Source organism: Lytechinus pictus, chromosome 4, assembly GCF_037042905.1.
Source record: "Lytechinus pictus isolate F3 Inbred chromosome 4, Lp3.0, whole genome shotgun sequence".
Taxonomy (NCBI): Eukaryota; Metazoa; Echinodermata; class Echinoidea; order Temnopleuroida; family Toxopneustidae; genus Lytechinus; species Lytechinus pictus.
The window spans coordinates 18382767-18400997 of NC_087248.1; the positions used below are offsets into that span (position 1 = coordinate 18382767).

At 37.8% G+C, this 18231-nt stretch overlaps 2 protein-coding genes across 2 annotated transcripts; both read right to left on the reverse strand.

Moving 5' to 3' along the window:
- Positions 1 to 687: 687 nt before the first annotated feature.
- Positions 688 to 4410, reverse strand: LOC129258360 (uncharacterized). Its single transcript, XM_054896643.2, has 2 exons — positions 3970 to 4410; positions 688 to 2235 (listed from the first exon to the last, which is right to left on the reverse strand). Exons 1-2 carry the CDS (start codon positions 4191 to 4193, stop codon positions 1842 to 1844), a joined length of 618 nt encoding a protein of 205 aa, XP_054752618.1. The 5' UTR covers positions 4194 to 4410; the 3' UTR covers positions 688 to 1841.
- Positions 4411 to 9770: 5360 nt separating this feature from the next.
- On the reverse strand, positions 9771 to 14315 carry LOC129258358 (uncharacterized). Its single transcript, XM_054896642.2, has 2 exons — positions 13992 to 14315; positions 9771 to 11352 (listed from the first exon to the last, which is right to left on the reverse strand). The coding sequence occupies exons 1-2, from the start codon at positions 14213 to 14215 to the stop codon at positions 10959 to 10961; spliced, it is 618 nt and encodes a 205-aa protein (XP_054752617.2). The 5' UTR covers positions 14216 to 14315; the 3' UTR covers positions 9771 to 10958.
- Between the last annotated feature and the right edge of the window lie 3916 nt (positions 14316 to 18231).

Genomic DNA, 18231 nt, shown 5'->3' on the forward strand with positions numbered 1-18231 from the left:
TAGTATCATGTTATAATTCGAGACTTTTCGAGTACTAGTAGCCTCCCCCCCCTCCGGGCACCAAACTATCCCAGCATGTCAAGAAGCCACTTTCGCCATAAGCCCAAAGGTCTCTACCGAATTCTTTACTCCAGTCACAGGCGGGTAGAGGGTGAGTGCTGGTCCATTTCGGCCAATACCAATCAGGATCATAGATTGTAGTGTCTTGCACAGAGACGACACCAACTCCCACAAGCAGAAGACCGATTGCTACTTGCCACGTCATGTTATTGTCTACCACAGCGAGATGAACAAAGATTAGAAGACTGATTTGAAGCAAAATGATCTATATAGAGTTCCCCCTAAACGAATGCATATAATATTTGGGAAACGCGTTGGTAATCAGATCGTTGTTTTACATGTTGGTGACAGGAAGAATCATCGATTTCTAAGGCTTTTATTTATAAAGTCATCTCCAAGATCAGGGGCCTGTTGCAGAAAGAGTTGCAATCAATCGCAACTTGATTTTCAACCAATCAACAGCGCTCATTTGGGACCTCATAGGTCAAAATGCGAACCCTTGTCTCTGACGGTCGACAAGTCATCATCACTTCATAAATAGGACAGACTCACGCAGTAGGCTTACACCAAACATACAGAACAAACTCATGCAGTACAACGGTACAGAAACAAAGTTTGAAGATACAGTTATATGTGACCAACCGTTTTATTACTTCTTTCGTTGACTGCTCATAACAGTAAGTTACATGAACCGTGAAATCTGATCGTTTGTATTTATCATACATTCAAAAAGCAACAAGAAAACATAACATGAAAATAATACGAAAGATCTTCATTTTTATTATGAGAATAGGTATGAATGGCGGTCAAACTCGTTGTGTCGTGTACTTTTTTAAAACACGGGGGCGAAATCTGTTTTTGGCATGTTTCCAACAGCTCTTCATTTAAAGAAAAAAGACATTGTGACGCCATCATTTCGTTTGCTTCTAGGAGATTTGTGTGTGTGTGTTTTTAGTGTGTGTATTTTGGTATTTCAGCATTTTCATTACCCCATTATAGGCAGCGCATGCTGACAAGCCTCTCGAAGTCCCATTTATAGGAAGTTTATTCTCATTGACCTGATCAATGTCCACCTAAATGCTAAATAAAATTACCTAAGTATACCACCATCGAACTCTGTGCAGTTTTGCTTGTTTGATAACTGATACAAGTTTAAAACGCGGGACCAATTTTTACTGATTTCATTGGCGCTTACTACAAATTATATGGCCACATATTGGGCTCTATGAACCGATTCTAGCCGCATTTGGGTTACGGGTGCTGTTTATCATGCATGCTCAATCAAGAAATGGTTCCTAAAATGCTGAAATTTAAAAAAATACAAAGAAATATGTGACGTCATCGCTTCATTGCTTATTTGAACAAATCTTCACCATTTGGTGTTGATTAAATATTGAGTATGACAATAACGCTTTCGGGAAATGCAATGTTCACATTTGAAATGAATTAAATCTCAATCTCTAATTAAATGATATATTACACCCCGGAATTAGATGCCGCAGGAAAATCAGGCTGTCCAAAATAGCAATGGTCAAATCGATTTTTATTCAGAGTTTCGTAGGCCAATGTTTACCCGTAATTTTCTTGATGAAAATGATAAACGACAACAACAACAGAGGTCGACATGGTGAATGTATGCTTTAATCTTATATAATGCTTTTTGGGTGACCCTGTGCTAACTAACATCCAGAGGATTCATTCGCACAGCACTTAACTTCGAATTGAAAAAGATGATCTACGGTTGGTCAAGGCAATCGCCTTTCATTTTCAGATCGGTTCCTCTAGTGACTTTGTACTGGTGTGATCCTAAAGAAGGACGGTAGCTTCTGACTGCAACTAAAATACCGGCCGTAGATTCGACCATCGTTACCGACTCTGATAGCCAAGCATTCGCCGCTTTGTTTGGAACTTGACCCATCAACGAAGGACACTTTGCCGTAGGCGATCCTGCGGACCCAGAACCACACGTACCCGTTTGTTCTTGGAGTGATGCAGGCTTTGGCGAGGGCAGGTATGACACCCCCTTCCAGTTCGTTTTCAAATTGGATGTTCAGCAAACCGGTTCTCCATAGCCCTTGGTCTACTCCACCCAAGTATTCGCCCTCACACACTGCTTCATCCCAATTGTTGCAGCCCTTTGAGGCTTGAGAACGTGTCTGTAACTCTGGGTTAAATCTGTAAACGTCGTGACGACAATGAGAGAAGCAAGAATAGTTATTATGTACTATAATTATTTTGGTCTTTCCAGCCTTTACTCTTTTCTCCGTCAGTAAGCACTTATCCCCTCCCTTACGAACGTTAGTAATGCAGCCATTGTTCACTACCTTTCCCCATGAAGAGTTTCGCAATGACAGATAAAGCCTGCATTGCGTAATAAGTGCCTTTTTAATATTGCAATATGCCTTGTCCTAGTCCTGGCCCAGTGGACGCTTATTTCAATAACCAATACCGTGTTTACACTTAATCGGCATTTGAATCGGCTCGCGGTTATGAACCGCAAGCCGATGCAGCATCGGCTTTTTCATAGCGTGTAAACGCGAGTAACTTGCATCGGCTCGCGGTTCAGAACCGGCAATTTGCACCACCAAAGTAGTAGGTTCTGAACCGCGAGCCGATGCAGAATCGGCTTTTTTACTACGTGTAAACAGAAAGCCGATTCTGCATCGGTAATTTGTGCGCATTTCATTTACTTTACCATTGTGACGTAATTGTAAGCGCACTAATCCAGCGTTGTCTTTATTACATGACGTATATTGTTGGTGTGCGTATAATTTTAGGTTTTTGCATCGGCACGCGGTTCTGAACCGCGAGCTGCAACAACGTGTAAACGCAAACCAAAACCCGATTCTGCATCGGCTTTTGGTTCTGAACCAAATGCCGATTAATTGTAAACACGGTACGGTTGTCATTGAATTGTGCGCCTATTTAACCCCGGCGCACACTTCAACCTGTCGCCATAATGATTTTCCGGAAAAAAACTTGTAAAAGCATTATATATAAACGTTACAACCATGAAAGTCTCAACTATCAAACGGGTATGAATACTGCAATCGTGATTTGCGTCTTTTGCGAGTCTCGGTGGGAACTAAAAGCGATTCAAATTAAAAACCGTAGTGACGTCAAAGCAATCTAAAAGTTACTAGTAATAAGCCAATTTGACATAACTCCAACTCCAAACACAACCTAAGGATTGAACATTTCGTCCGTCCATAACACTACTGGTTTCCAATGTTGTGACACTGTAGCCTCACAAACTTTGTTTATAACTCACATTGTTGGTCTATTCCATTAAAAAATCCTTTAAAAGTTATAGCAAGTAGCACTAATAATTAGCCTTTGATCTGTAGTAAGTTGGTAAGGGATCTCGGGGTGATGTAAGTCTGCATTCAAGATTAGAAAAATGAGGAGGCTACTCGGCCATACCACAACTGCTATACTTGCCCATGCTTTTGCATCCCCCCTTTGATTATTGCAATTCTGCTCTTCCTGGAAACCCACTCTCACCATGCTCACATTCACGAATATTTTTTTCCTGCTATTTTTACAGCAAAGTTTTTGTTATGGTGTACTTCCCCTTTAATTAATATGTCTTTTTATTTTTGTTATTAGTAAGTGAAGTTTATGCGGACATCGTTATATGTTGTATTCATTATGACTATATTGTTAATATACATAAATGATTTTGTATACTACATAATTAAGTAAGCACATTTGATATCATATATTCTAGGCCTACATTATTTTGAACGCAGTAGTCATAGTAGTAAAACAAACAAATAGCCCAATATGAATAAATATGTTAAGAAGCGTATTTTTGACAGCTTTCCCCAAAACGTCAAGTTTTGGTTGATACGCACTGTACATATAGCGTTGAATTTTGTTGACAAAGTGTGTCAAAACAACACTCACCTGTACACCATTCCTGGTACCCCTCGGTCACTCCAGCACGTCAAGTAGCCACTTTCACCATAAACCCAAGAGTCTCTACCCGATGCTTTACTGCAGTCACAGGCGGGTCGGGGATGATCGCTGGTCCATTTCGGCCAACACCCAGGAAAGTTTTGGTCACCGATAGCTGCAGAGACGACACCAACTCCCACCAGCAGGAGAGCGATTGCTACTTGCCACGTCATGTTGTTGTCTGCCTCAGCGAGAAGAATAAAGATGTTGATCGCAAGACTGATCCAAAGCAAAATGATCTGGAATCCGTCCAAAATGATTAGATATAATATTAGAGATATAGGGCTTCGAGAATAATTGCCTGAACCTAAGTAGCATCTGTTCTTTTTGTTATCCAGACCATGCAGACGCCAGCCTTGGAGGAACGGTCGATTTCCTTAGATTTTTTTTGTGTGTATATAGACGTACGATTAAAATAGTAGGTTAGCACACGCTAGATCAACTACCCAAGGTCGAAAGTTCTGTGAACGTGTAACCCTCGTCTCTACCGAAAGGTCGTAACTGTATTCTACACCCACAGAATTGGGGCGTATGCATTTGAACTCTGCTCCACATTTAGCGTCGAAATATGCCTTTTGATATTCTAAGCAATTAAAAAAAAAAATATTGTTACTTCATTTCATTTGTTCAGTGCTGTGTGAGAGCACCAAGTATTTCAAGCAGAATTATCGAGATACAGGAAGATGACGGCTCCCTACACGAATATTCTCTCATGTGGCTCCGAGGGGGGGGGAGGTCATTGCCATTGGACAGTGGATAGCATCGGCGACAAAGAAAAGGGATTGTTTTTACGAGTAGGCGCGAAATGCGAATAGAGTGTAAAAACGCCTAAATTAGCAAAAAAAATCACCCATAAATTTACGATGGCCTGAAAAGCAAAATAGAGTATGTAATGTGCACCAACTTCGACAGTATTAAAGCCCATCTATCCCCCAAACTGTACCAACGACAGCAAAATATCAACACACAGCATACGTTTAGTGCTTGCAGCAGTTGCCCCCAGTCGTCACTCCCAAGTCCAGTCATTTAATGAGAGTGAGACTTGTTATCCAATGAAGATGTTGACTTCGCCGAAGGCTCGATCTCATGTTGATTCCTGCATAGACATTCTTTTTTCCTGTATTTTTCGCAGAAGGCGCGGAACGCGAATAGAATGTCAAAAACGACTGAAGCCCCCTAAATCACGATGGCCTAAAACGTGCATAGTATGGAAGGGCCACCCATGATTATATTCAGATAATCATCTTGTCATGTCTACATCCTGTGGGAGAGATGATCTGATGACAAGACCTTGGATCTAGTCATGTCAACATCCTGATCAGATGACAAGATCTCGGATCTAGTCATGTCGAGATCCTGTGGAAGAGATGGTGAGATGACAAGATCTCGGATCCAAGATCTTATCATCTGATCATCTCTTCTACGGGATGTAGACATGACGAGATCCAAGATCTTGTCATCAGATCATCTCTCCCACGGGATGACATGACTAGATCCTAGATCTGAGATCTTGTCATCGGACCATCTCTCCCATGGGATGACATGACTAGATCTGAGGTCTCAGATCTTGTCATCTGATCATCTCTCCCACAGGATGAAGACATGACAAGATGATTATCTGAACATCTGGGTGGCACTTTTAAGCTTCCATACTATGCACGTTTTAGGCCATCGTGATTAAGGGGGCTTCAGTCTTTTTAGTCATTCCTCTGGATAACAAAATTATCGTGGTAAAATTACTTTGGTATAGGTAAGTTTTAAGAAGAAAACAAAGTAGGTTCCTATACTTATTCATCATTTAAGTTATTTGATCTAAAGCTTTGAGACAACGAGCAATCACTCCAAAGGAAATGCATGTATGTCTATGAAAATAACTGCGCATGAGCAGATTATTTTTTTTAGATTTTGAAATCTACCTTTACTTTTCATCTTTCGAATCGAAAACTCTTTATTTCCAAGAATTTAAAAACAAAAACTTTTCAATATTTTGTTTTTCTATTATGTATTTTTATTATTATTATTTGAATTTTCACTATCGGATTTGGTCAGTATACCGCCAGTGTGCATGCGGCTCTACCTCGTCTACTCGTTAACAGTTCCTTTCAACTAAGTTGGGGGTGGTGTGTTTTTTATCATGCTCAAACTATACATGCTATCCAAAAACAATGAACAAAAAATGTGACATCATCATCGCTTCAGCACTTTATTTACATAAAAATGCGTGTACGTAACATTAATCTTGATTGGCCAGTCCGTTTAGCGATTGATCGCTAATCTTTGTGTTACGGAGCCCAGGTCTATTACATATTGCGAACCCTCGTCTCGAGGAAAGGCTGTACATAATCATGCCCACTGGCCTAAAGAGAGGGGGGGGGCATTGGCGTAACTACGGGGGACACGTGCCCCCCCCCCCCCCCCCATCGTCTGATAAAAAAACGAGGGAAATGAAAAGAGGGAGAAAGAAAGAGAATCAAAGATGAAAAAAGGAAAAATGAGAAATGCAATGAGTATTTATTCATTTTGGTTTCAAATTTATAATAGAAAAGTTTAATTGTATATATTGTACTTGAAAACATTCCTTTTTAAGTCAATATACATCAAATATGTTTCCTTGCATTTCGAGCTTTTATTATTTTATTCAGAAATAAACACATTTTTTTTCTAAAAGTGCTCCCCGCATCCCAATTTTTGTTAGTGAAACACGTATACTCTTTATGAATTCCTACAAACAGTCCTTAAAATGAACTTTTTAGGTCCGAATATCCAATGTTTCCAGTTCGCACTTTTTTTTTAATAGCCTATTGAATTTAGGCGTGACACATGATTTGAATTTCGCGCCAACGGTAAAAAAACGCGGCTCGAATGATCTTGTTGCCAAATTACAATTGCATGGAGGCAAAGTTTAAATCTGTTAAATACATTTTGCCCTTCCTCATATTGGCATGCTTTTTAATAAAAATTTAATATTGGTTATTTTTAGTAAACCACTATGATGATATGTCACAAAAAAATGTGCTCACATGACCATGAACATACGTTAGCAAAAGTGTGGAGTGGTTAAATGATGGATAGAAAAACAGCAGATGCACCATAAAATTCACCAATGTACAATCTTAGCCCAAATCTGTATTTATACACAATCCGGAAAAATACTTTAAAAATTGTCATTTTTAATTCAATCTTTGATTACTCATGCATGACCTAACCGATCATTTTTTTCAGAGGAATCGCTCAATGAGCGTAGAAATCCACTTGCGAAATATTATATCACAAAATTATCGCGTTCGAAAGTTACAGCATTTTTTATTAAGGGGGACATACTTTTTTGTTGAGTTTATATATATATATGGGCAATTCCATTAAATATGTACGTCTGACCCCCTACATGTGGAAACTTCATGAAAGTTTCTCTCTCTGATTTCTTGTTCTTTTGATAGTCTGTATTGTTCTCAAAGGACCATGACTTGGTCAGTTTATAAACTGAAGTATGACTTAAGAAAAATGGGGGTCGGACGTACAAAAAGGTTGATTATTTTATGGAATTGTCCATATATATATATATATATATATATATATATATATATATATATGGGGATATATACAATATGTATATCTATATATATATATATATATATATATATTTCTACAGACGAATTTAAAGAACGATGTGAAATAGCAAAACATTTAAAAAACAATAACCTTTAACGGTAAGGTGAAATGTAAGTTACCATTTCTCCGCTTGAATATATCATTAATACGCCGTTGATGTATCAAAATGTTCCTGGGTGATAGCTCTAACGTTACAGTAACATTAAAGTGAAATTTAAATATCAAACCTCCAAAATAGGAATACACCCATGGCCAATATCCACTGCCATCTCAGATGGATATGAAAAAATGAGACGATAAATTGATTTTGTGATCTAAAAAACTACAGTAGGATTCAACATGAATTATTTATAACAAAATAATAATTTTGGAAATATTTTTAAACATTTCAGATATGTTTTAACTACCATATATGGGCTACATGTACTATTCATAATATTGTGCCGTTGGTTTTAGATCCAACACTGCATTAAACAATTACAATATCTTGATTACTGGCGACATAATCTGATTCCAACCATATTTAATTTTTTTTTCTTCAAAATATAATTTTTCTATTTTTTTATTGTGAATTCTTTTTATAGGGTTCCATGGCCCCGAAGGCTGCCAAAGTCGCCCCATTCCTTTTCCGAATTTTGTCTATTTCAGTTCTTAGAAATTTTCCATTCTGAATCCCCTATTTAGGCAAAAAGCGTTTCTACTATGTAGAAAACCCACTGCAATTCATTTGAATCCACTTGGAGACAAAAGAGTAACATTTTTATATATGTATTACAAATAAAGAGGTGCTAGCACATTTAGTCACCAAGCCATTTTCAGTAATTTGCCTATTTATGGAGCCCCCGTTGAGGCAAAAACCTATTTCCACTATAAAGCAAGCTACCTAAATCCTCTTATAACTATTTTGAGACAAAACAATTAGTCATTTGTCTATAAAGAAATGCTAGAAATTTAGAGCCTACTCCTCTCCGTATTTTGCCTTATCATTTATTTATCATTTATTTTATCATTGGAGCCCCCTTGAGGCAAAAATCTGTTTCCGCTATATAGGAAACCACTTAAATCGTCTTAAAACTAATTTGAGACAAAAGATTAGTCGTTTGTCTATCAGCTACATAATATTATAAAGAAGCGCTAGGAGTTTGGAGCCTACCCCCCTCGGGAGCCTGCCGAAGTTACCTACCCCTTTTCGTATTTTGCCTATTTATGGAAAAATCTGTCATTTTGGAGCACCCGTTGAGGCAAAATGCTGTTTCCCCTGCATATATTTGGGAAACGCCTTGGTAATAGGATCATTTGGCCCAAGCGTCTGTTGTTTTTCATGTTGGTGACAGAAAGAATCATCGATTTCGAAGGTTTTATTTTTTTCCGCGTAATTAAAATCATCTCAAAGATCGGAGGTCAAAATGCGAACCACTGTCTCTGACAACGAGTCATCATATATGACTTCATAAACAGGGCAGACTCACGCAGCAGGCCTACAACAAACCTAAGGGAAAATACAAACTTTGGATCTAGAAAACTTGTGTGAAAATAGAAAAATCCAAATAACAGATCAATGAAAGCTTGAAAAAAAATCGAACAAATTATAAGAAAATTATGAACATTTGAATATTGTGATCACTAATGCTATGGAGATCCTCATATTGGCAATGCGACAAAGATGTGTGATGCCACTTGTGAACAACTATACCAGTACTTTTGTATATATTTCAATTAAACTGCCTGTTTTTATCACATATATCAGTAAATCATGTATTCTTTCTATAGGAGGGCATGTAATACAAATTTTAAAAAAAATTATGGATAAAGAGTGTGTATCACCATAAGAAAGGGCTAAAAAATACATTTTGGGGTATTTTATGGTCCACCAACGGGAAAGTGCCGTGTGACATCACACATCTTTGTTGCATTGCCAATAGGAGGGTCTCCATAGCATTCGTGATCGCAATATTCAAATGCTCGTAACTTTCTCATTATTTGTCCGATTTTTCTCAAATTTTCTTTGTTCTTATTCTTTGATTTTTTTTGTTTCAACACAAGTCTGCATGTTCTAAACGATTCATTCCCCTTTAAAATACAGAACAAACTCATGCAGAACAACCAACAGACATGTACAGAAACAACATTTGAAGATACAGTTATATGTGTCCAACCGTTTTATTACTTCTCTCGTTGACTGCTCATAACAGTAAGTTACATGAACCGTGAAATCTGATTGTTAATATAGTTACTATATATAAAAAAAACAAAAAAACATGAAAATAACATGAAAGATTTTCATTTCTACTATGAGAATAGGTATGAATGGCGGTCAAACTCGTTGTGTCGTGTACTAAATTTATTTAAAAACACGGGGCGAAATATTTTACGTCATGTTTTCAACAGCCCTATATTTAAAGAAAAAAAATCTTGTGACGTCATCATTTCGTTTGCTTCGAGGGGACTGGTGTGTTTGTGGGTGTGTGTGCGTTTTGGTATTTCAGCATTTTCATGACCCCATTGTAGGCAGCGCATAATGACAAGCCTCCAAAAATAACATTTGAAATCAGAAGTTGGTTCACATTGACCTGATCAATGTCCACCTAAATGCTTAATAAAATTACTTAAGTACTACCATCGAACTGGGTGCAGTTTTGCCTGGTTAATAACTGTTAGCGATCAAGCCAAAGTTTGAAACATGCCTATTTTTACTGATTTCATTGGCGCTTAGTGCAAATTATATGGCCACATCTTGGGCTCTATGAACCGATTCCATCCACATTTGGGTTACCTGTGTTATTTATCATGCATGCTCACTCAAGAAATGGTTACCAAAATGCTGAAAGAAAAAAAAAGTGACGTCATCGTTTCAATGCTTATTTGCACAAATCTTCACCATTTGGTGTTGATTAATTGAATATGACAATATTGCGTCGGGAAATGCAATGTTTATATTTGAAATGAATTAAATCTCAATCTCTAATTAAATGATTTATTACACCATAGAATTAGATGCCACAGGAATATCAGGCTGTCCAAAATAGCAATGGTCATCTCGAGTTTTATTCAGAGTCTTGTAGGCCAATGTTTACCCGTAATTTTCTCGATGAACTCGTTATGCCTATTTATCAGTGTTTCTTTGATTAGTTTGGCTTAAACGTGATAAACGACAACAACAACAGAGGTCGACATGGTGAATGTATACTTTAATCTTATATAATGCTGTTTGGGTGACCCTGTGCTAACTAACATCCAGAGGATTCATTCGCACAACACTTGACTTCGAATTGAAAAAGAGGATCTACGGTTGGTCAAGGCAATCGCCTTTCATTTTCAGATCGGTCCCTCTAGTGACTTTGTACTGGTGTGATCCTAATGAAGGACGGTAGCTTGTCACTGCAACTAAAATACCGGCCGTAGATTCTACCATCGTTACCGACTCTGATAGCCAAGCATTCGCCGCTTTGTTTGGAACTTGACCCATCAACGAAGGACACTTTGCCGTAGTCGATCCTGCGGACCCAGAACCACACGTACCCGTTTGTTCTTGGAGTGATGCAGGCTTTGGCGAGGGCAGGTATGACACCCCCTTCCAGTTCGTTTTCAAATTGGATGTTCAGCAAACCAGTTCTCCATTGCCCTTGGTCTACTCCACCCAAGTATTCGCCCTCACACACTGCTTCATCCCAATTGTTGCAGCCCTTTGAGGCTTGGGAACGTGTCTGTAACTCTGGGTTAAATCTGTAAACGTCGTGACGACAATGAGAGATGCAAGAATAGTTACGTACTATAATTATTTTGGTATTTCAGGCCTTTACTCTTTTCTCCGTCAGTAAGCACTTATCCCCTCCCTTACGGACGTTAGTAATGCAGCCATTGTTCACTACCTTTCCCCATGAAGAGTTTCGCAATGACAGATAAAGCCTGCATTGTGGAATAAGTGCCTTTTTGATATTGGAATATGCCTTGTCCTAGTCCCCGGTCCTAGTCCTGGCCCAGTGGACGCTTATTTCAATAACCGGTTGTCATTGAATTGTGCGCCTATTTAACCCCGGCGCACACTTCAACCAGTTGCCATAATGATTTTCGGGGAAAAACGTGAAAAAACATTTTATATAAGCGTTACAACCATGAAAGTCTCAACTATCAAACGGTTATGAATACTAAAATCGTGATTTGCGTCTATTGCGAGTCTCGGTGGGAACTAAAAGCGATTCAAATTAAAAACCGTAGTGACGTCTTATCTATCTAAAAGTTACTAGTAATAAGCCAATTTGACATAACTCCAACTCCAACCAAAACCTAAGGATTGAACATTTCGTCCGTCCATAACACATACTGGTTTCCAATGTTGTGACACTGTAGCCTCACAAACTTTGTTTATAACTCAAATTGTTGGTCTATTCCATTAAAAAATCCTTTAAAAGTTATAGCAAGTAGCAGGAATAATTAGCCTTTGATCTGTAGTAAGTTGGTAAGGGATCTTGGGGTGATGTAAGTCTACATTCAAGATTAGACAAATGAGGAGGCTACTCGGCCATACCACAACTGCTATACTTGCCTATGCTTTTGCATCCCCCCTTTGATTATTGCAATTCTGCTCTTCCTGGAAACCCACTCTCATCATGCTCACATTTCGGATTTTTCGCATTTACTAGGGAGACACTCTCTACAACGCATCAATTCCTTTGAAAATGCAAGTCAATCAAAATGGAGAGCGAGAGGCTTTTGTCGAAAGTGATGGACCGGGACAGCATCGGAATCTTTTGACTCTGGACAACGACATATTTGCAATTGTACGTCTGGTGCAAATCTTCGGACAATCTGCTGTCCCAGTCCACCAACTTTCGACAAAAGCCTCTCAGCTCCCCATTGTAATTTTAATTGCATTTTCAAAGGAATCGATGCGTTGTAGAGAGTTTCCCTTTGGTAAATGCGAAAAGTCCCTATTTACGCCCACTCCAAAGCATCCAAAATACCGCTGCAAGACTTGTTACTCTTTCAAGAAAATCTTAATCTATTACACCAATTCTGAAATAACTTTATTAGCTTCCAATACACCAGCGCATCATTTTCAAAGTTCTTTTCATGACGTATAAAATCATCAGTGGCCTAGCTCCTGAATATCTCTCTAACCCCAACTCTCTCCGCTCTTCTAGCTCACTCGTACCACTTCGTTCTTCAACAACATTGAAGCTCACTCTCGGACTCCGAAAAATTCCAGTTACGGCGATCAAATCCAGTGCAATAAACTACCATCTTACATCCATAATGCCAACTCCCTGGATCAATTTAAGACCTTGCTAACGCCCACTTTTTTATCTCTAGATAGCAGTTGTGGGTCGGTGTATACGGAGGTGTACTTCTTAGTTTCGTTTCGTTGGTTTTTTTTTTTTGTTCTGAATTTGACAAGATTATTTTTCCGGTAATTTATAGTTGATAGACAGAAAACTGAGCGCTTAGAAAGACCCTTATTAAGCGCCCTACAATCCTTACTATAATTTGGCTAATCTTGTGTGTCCTTCCGTGTGTTTGAAATCGATTTTCTCCGTGGTTTTCCACTCAATCCAGTTGGATTTTTTTCTAAACATGGTAAATTGTTTGCATATTGTCATATAAAGTATATTGACGAAGGTTTGAGGAAAACATATCAAAGAACAAAACAGTTATTATAATCTTAATTATTTGATTTGTGTCATCATTATGTGAGCAGCTTTCCTACATATCGTACAGTAAAGAAACAATGAAAGGTCAGAAAATTGAAAATGGTTTTTATCATACCTTTAGTATATTATACACAAATCATTTCACACCCGCTCCTAAAAAGAAAATGAAAATCCATAAGGTCATCACGAACCATTGAACAATGAAATTTATGCATTATGACATATGGGGCAGATGCTCGTTTATAACGTCAAACATTAAAAAATTGAATTTTTAATAACTTCCTTAATCTTTATTGGATTTTACCTCAAACCTTCACGAATTTTTTTTTTCTGCTATTTTTACAGCAAAGTTTTTGTTAGGGTGTACTTCCCCTTTAATTAATATGTCTTTTTTATTTTTGTTATTAGTAAGTGAAGTTTATGCTGACATCGTGTTGTTGTATTCATTATGACTATATTGTTAATATATATAAATGATTTTGTATATTGCATAATTGTGTAAGCACATTTGATATCATGTATTCTAGGCCTATATTATTTTGAACGCACTAGTCATAGTAGTAAAAACAAACAAATAGGCATTATGAAGAAATATATTTAATATAAAGAAGCGTATTTTTGACAGCTTTCCCCCAAAACGTCCAGTTTTGGTTGATACGCTTTGTACATATAGCGTTGAATTTTGTTGACAAAATGTGTCAAAACAACACTCACCTGTACACCATTCCTGGTACCCCTCGGTCACTCCAGCACGTCAAGGAGCCACTTTCACCATAAACCCAAGAGTCTCTACCCGATGCTTTACTGCAGTCACAGGCGGGTCGGGGATGATCGCTGGTCCACTTCGGCCAACACCCTGGAAAGTTTTGGTCACCGAGATTTGCAGAGACGACACCAACTCCCACCAGCAGGAGAGCGATTGCTACTTGCCACGTCATGTTGTTGTCTGCCTCAACGAGAAGAATAAAGATGTTGATCGCAAGACTGATCCGAAGCAAAATGATCTGGAATCCGTCCGAAATGATTAGATATAATATCAAAGATATAGGGTTTCGAGATAATTGCCTGAACCTAAATAACATCTGTTCTGTTTGTTAGCCAGACCATGCAGACGCCAGCCTTGGAGGAACGGTCGATTTCTTTAGTTTTTTGTGTGTATATAGACGTATGATTAAAATAATTGGTCAGCACACACTAGATCAACTACCCAAGGTCGAAAGTTCTGTGAAGGTGTAACCTTCGCCTCTACCGGAAGGTCGTAACTGTATTCTAAACCCACAGAATTGGGGCGAATGCATTTAAACTCTGCTACACATTTAGCGTCGAAATATGCCTTTTGATTTTCTTGACAATTAAAAAAAAATCTTTTTACTTCATTTCATTTATTCAGTGCTGTGTGAGAGCACAAACTATTTCAAGCAGAATTATCCAGATACAAGAAGATGACGGCTCCATACACGAATATTCTCTCGTGTGGCTGCGGGGGGGGGGGGGGGTCATTGCCATTGGACAGTGGATAGCATCGGCGACAAAGAAAAGGGATTGTTTTTACGAGTAGGCGCGAAATGCAAATAGAGTGTAAAAACGCCTAAATTAGAAAAAAAATCCCCCCTAAATCACGATGGCCTGAAAAGCAAAATAGAGTATGTAATTTGCACCAACATCGACAGTAAGCCCATCTATCCCCCAAACTGTACCAACGACAACAAAATATCAACACACAGCATACGTTTAGTGCTTGCAGCAGTTGCCCCCAGTCGTCACTCCCAAGTCCAGTCATTTAATGAGAGTGAGACCCCCGTGCACAAAATCACTTGTTATCCAATGAAGATGTTGACTTCGCTGAAGGCTCGATCTCATGTTGATTCTGGCATAGACCTTCTTTTTTTCCTGTATTTTTTGCAGTAGGCGCGGAACGCGAATAAAATGTTAAAAACGACTGAAGCCCCCTAAATCACGATGGCCTAAAACGTGCATAGTATGGAAGGGCCACCCATGATTATATTCAGATAATCATCTTGTCATGTCTACATCCTGTGGGAGAGATGATCTCATGACAAGACCTTGGATCTAGTCATGTCAACATCCTGATCAGATGACAAGATCTTGGATCTAGTCATGTCGAGATCCTGTGAAAGAGATGGTGAGATGACAAGATCTCGGATCCAAGATCTTATCATCTGATCATCTCTTCTACGGGATGTAGACATGACGAGATCCAAGATCTTGTCATCTGATCATCTCTCCCACAGGATGAAGACATGACAAGATGATTATCTGAACATCTGGATGGCACTTTTAAGCTTCCATACTATGCACGTTTTAGGCCATCGTGATTTAGGGGGCTTCAGTCTTTTTTGTCATTCCTCTGGATAACAAAATTATCGTGGTAAAATTACTTTGGTAGGTAAGTCTTAAGAAGAAAACAAAGTAGGTTCCTATACTTATTTATCATTTAAGTTATTTGATCTAAAGCTTTGAGTCTTTGAGACAACGAGCAATCACTCCAAAGGAAATGCATGTATGTCTATGAAAATATCTGCGCATGCGCAGATTATTATTTTTTTGTTTCGAAATCTACCTTTACTTTTCATCTTTCGAATCGAAAACTCTTTATTTCTAAGAATTGAAAAACAAAAACTTTTCAATATTTTGTTTTTTTCTATTTGTTATGTTTTTTTTTATTTTTTTTTATATTTTAATTGTCACTACCGGATTTGGTCAGTATACCGCCAGTATGCCTGCAGCTCTACCTCGTGCACTCATTAACAGTTCCTTTCAACTAAATTTGGGGTAGTGTGTTTCTTATCATGCTCAAACTATACATGCTATCCAAAAACGCTGAAATGAACAAAAAATATGACATCTTCATTGCTTCAGCACTTTATTTACATAACTGAAATTTACATGAAAATGCGTATAAGTAACATTAATCTTGATTGGCCAGTCCGTTTAGCGATTGATCGCTAATCTTTGTGTTACGGAGCGCAGGTTTATTACATATTGCGAACCCTCGTCTCGAGGAAAGGCTGTACATAATCATGCCCACTGGCCTAAAGAGGAGGGGGGCAGTGGCGTAACTACGGGGGGGCGTTCCATGAAAGGACTTGTTGGACGTTTTATCCGACAAGTCCCATTTTATCCGACAGTTACCATAGTAACAGTACCTCTCAGCCAATCAACATCAGAGAAAGATGTCAGATCTGACAACTTGTCGGATGAAAATGTTGATGAAACACCCCCCAGGGGACACGTGCCCCCCCCCCCCCCTCCATCGGCTGATAAAAAACGAGTGAATTGAAAAGAGGGAGAAAGGAAGAGAATCAAAGATGAAAAAGGGAAAAAGGAGAAATGCAATGAGCATTTATTCATTTTGGTTTTCAAATATATAATAGAAAAGTTTAATTGTATATGTTGTACTTGAAAACGTTCCTTTTTAAGTCAATATACATCAAATATGTTTCCTTGCATTTCGAGCTTTTATTATTTTATTCACAAATCTTTTTTTCTAAAAGTGCTCCCCGCATCCCAATTTTTGTTAGTGAAACACGTATGCTCTTTATGAATTCCTACAAACAGTCCCTAAAATGTAACTTTTTAGGTCCGAATATCCAATGTTTCCAGTTCGCACTATTTTTAATAGCCTATATTGAATTCGGGCGTGACAAATGATTTGAATTTCGCGCCAACGGTAAAAAAAACGCGGCTCGAATGATCTTGTTGCCAAATTACAATTGCATGGAGGCAAAGTTTAAATCTGTTAAATAAATTTTGCCCTTCCTCATATTGGCATCCTTTTAAATAAAATTTAATATTGGTTAATTTTAGTAAACCACTATGATGATATGTCACAAAAAATTGTGCTCACATGACCATAAACATACGTTAGCAAAAGTGTGGAGTGGTTAAATGATGGATAGAAAAACAGCAGATGCACCATAAAATTCACCAAAGTACAATCTTAGCCCAAATCTGTACTTATACACAATCCGGAAAAATACTTTAAAACTTGTCATTTTAATTCAATCTTTGATTACTCATACAAAGCTTAACCGATCATTTTTTCAGAGGAATTGCTCAATGAGCGTAGAAATCCACTTGCGAAATATTATATCACAAAATTATCGCGTTCAAAAGTTACAGCATTTTTTATTAAGGGAGACATACTTTTTGTTGAGTTTATATATATATATATATATATATATATATATATATATATATATATATATACATATATGGGAATATATATATATTCATAACAAAATTCCACTTTCTATCAAATGTTCCTGGGTGATAACTCTAACGTTACAGTAACATTAAAGTGAAATTTTGATTTTTAGAAATTTAGGGAATACACCCATGGCCAATATTCATTTCCATCTCAGGTCAGATAGATATGAAAATAATGAGACGATAAATTGATTTTGTGATGTTAAAGATTGAGGCGCTCTAATAAACTACAGTGGGATTAAACGGGATATATTCATAACAAAATGAAGATTTTGGCAACATTTTTAAACATTTCAGATATGTTTTAAAACTACCATAAAATATATGGGCTACTATTCACAATCTCTTGCCGTTAGTTTGAGATCCAACACTGCATTCATCAATTACAATTTCTTGTTTACTAGTGACATAATATGATTCCAACCATATTCCATTTTTTTTTCTTCAAAAACGAATTTTTCATTTTTTTGTATTGTGATTTCTTTTTATACGGTTCAATGGCCCCAAAGGCTGCCAAAGTCGCCCCGTGTCTTTTCGAAATTTTGTCTATTTCAGTTCTTAGATATTTGCCATTTTGATTCCCAATTGAGGCCAAAAGCGTTTCTACTATGAAGAAAACCCACTTTAATTCATTTGAAACCACTTAGAGACAAACCTTTTTAATATATATGTGTTACAAATAAAGAGGTGCTGGCACCTTAAAGTCTTCTTGCTCAGGGGGGGG

Coding starts and splice junctions, on each gene's coding strand:
- LOC129258360 (XM_054896643.2), bottom strand. CDS start 4,193: ATGACGTGGCAAGTAGCAATCGCTCTCCTGCTGGTGGGAGTTGGTGTC. Junction 2,236..3,969: donor GTACCAGGAATGGTGTACAG/GTGAGTGTTGTT, acceptor CGACGTTTACAG/ATTTAACCCAGAGTTACAGA.
- LOC129258358 (XM_054896642.2), bottom strand. CDS start 14,215: ATGACGTGGCAAGTAGCAATCGCTCTCCTGCTGGTGGGAGTTGGTGTC. Junction 11,353..13,991: donor GTACCAGGAATGGTGTACAG/GTGAGTGTTGTT, acceptor CGACGTTTACAG/ATTTAACCCAGAGTTACAGA.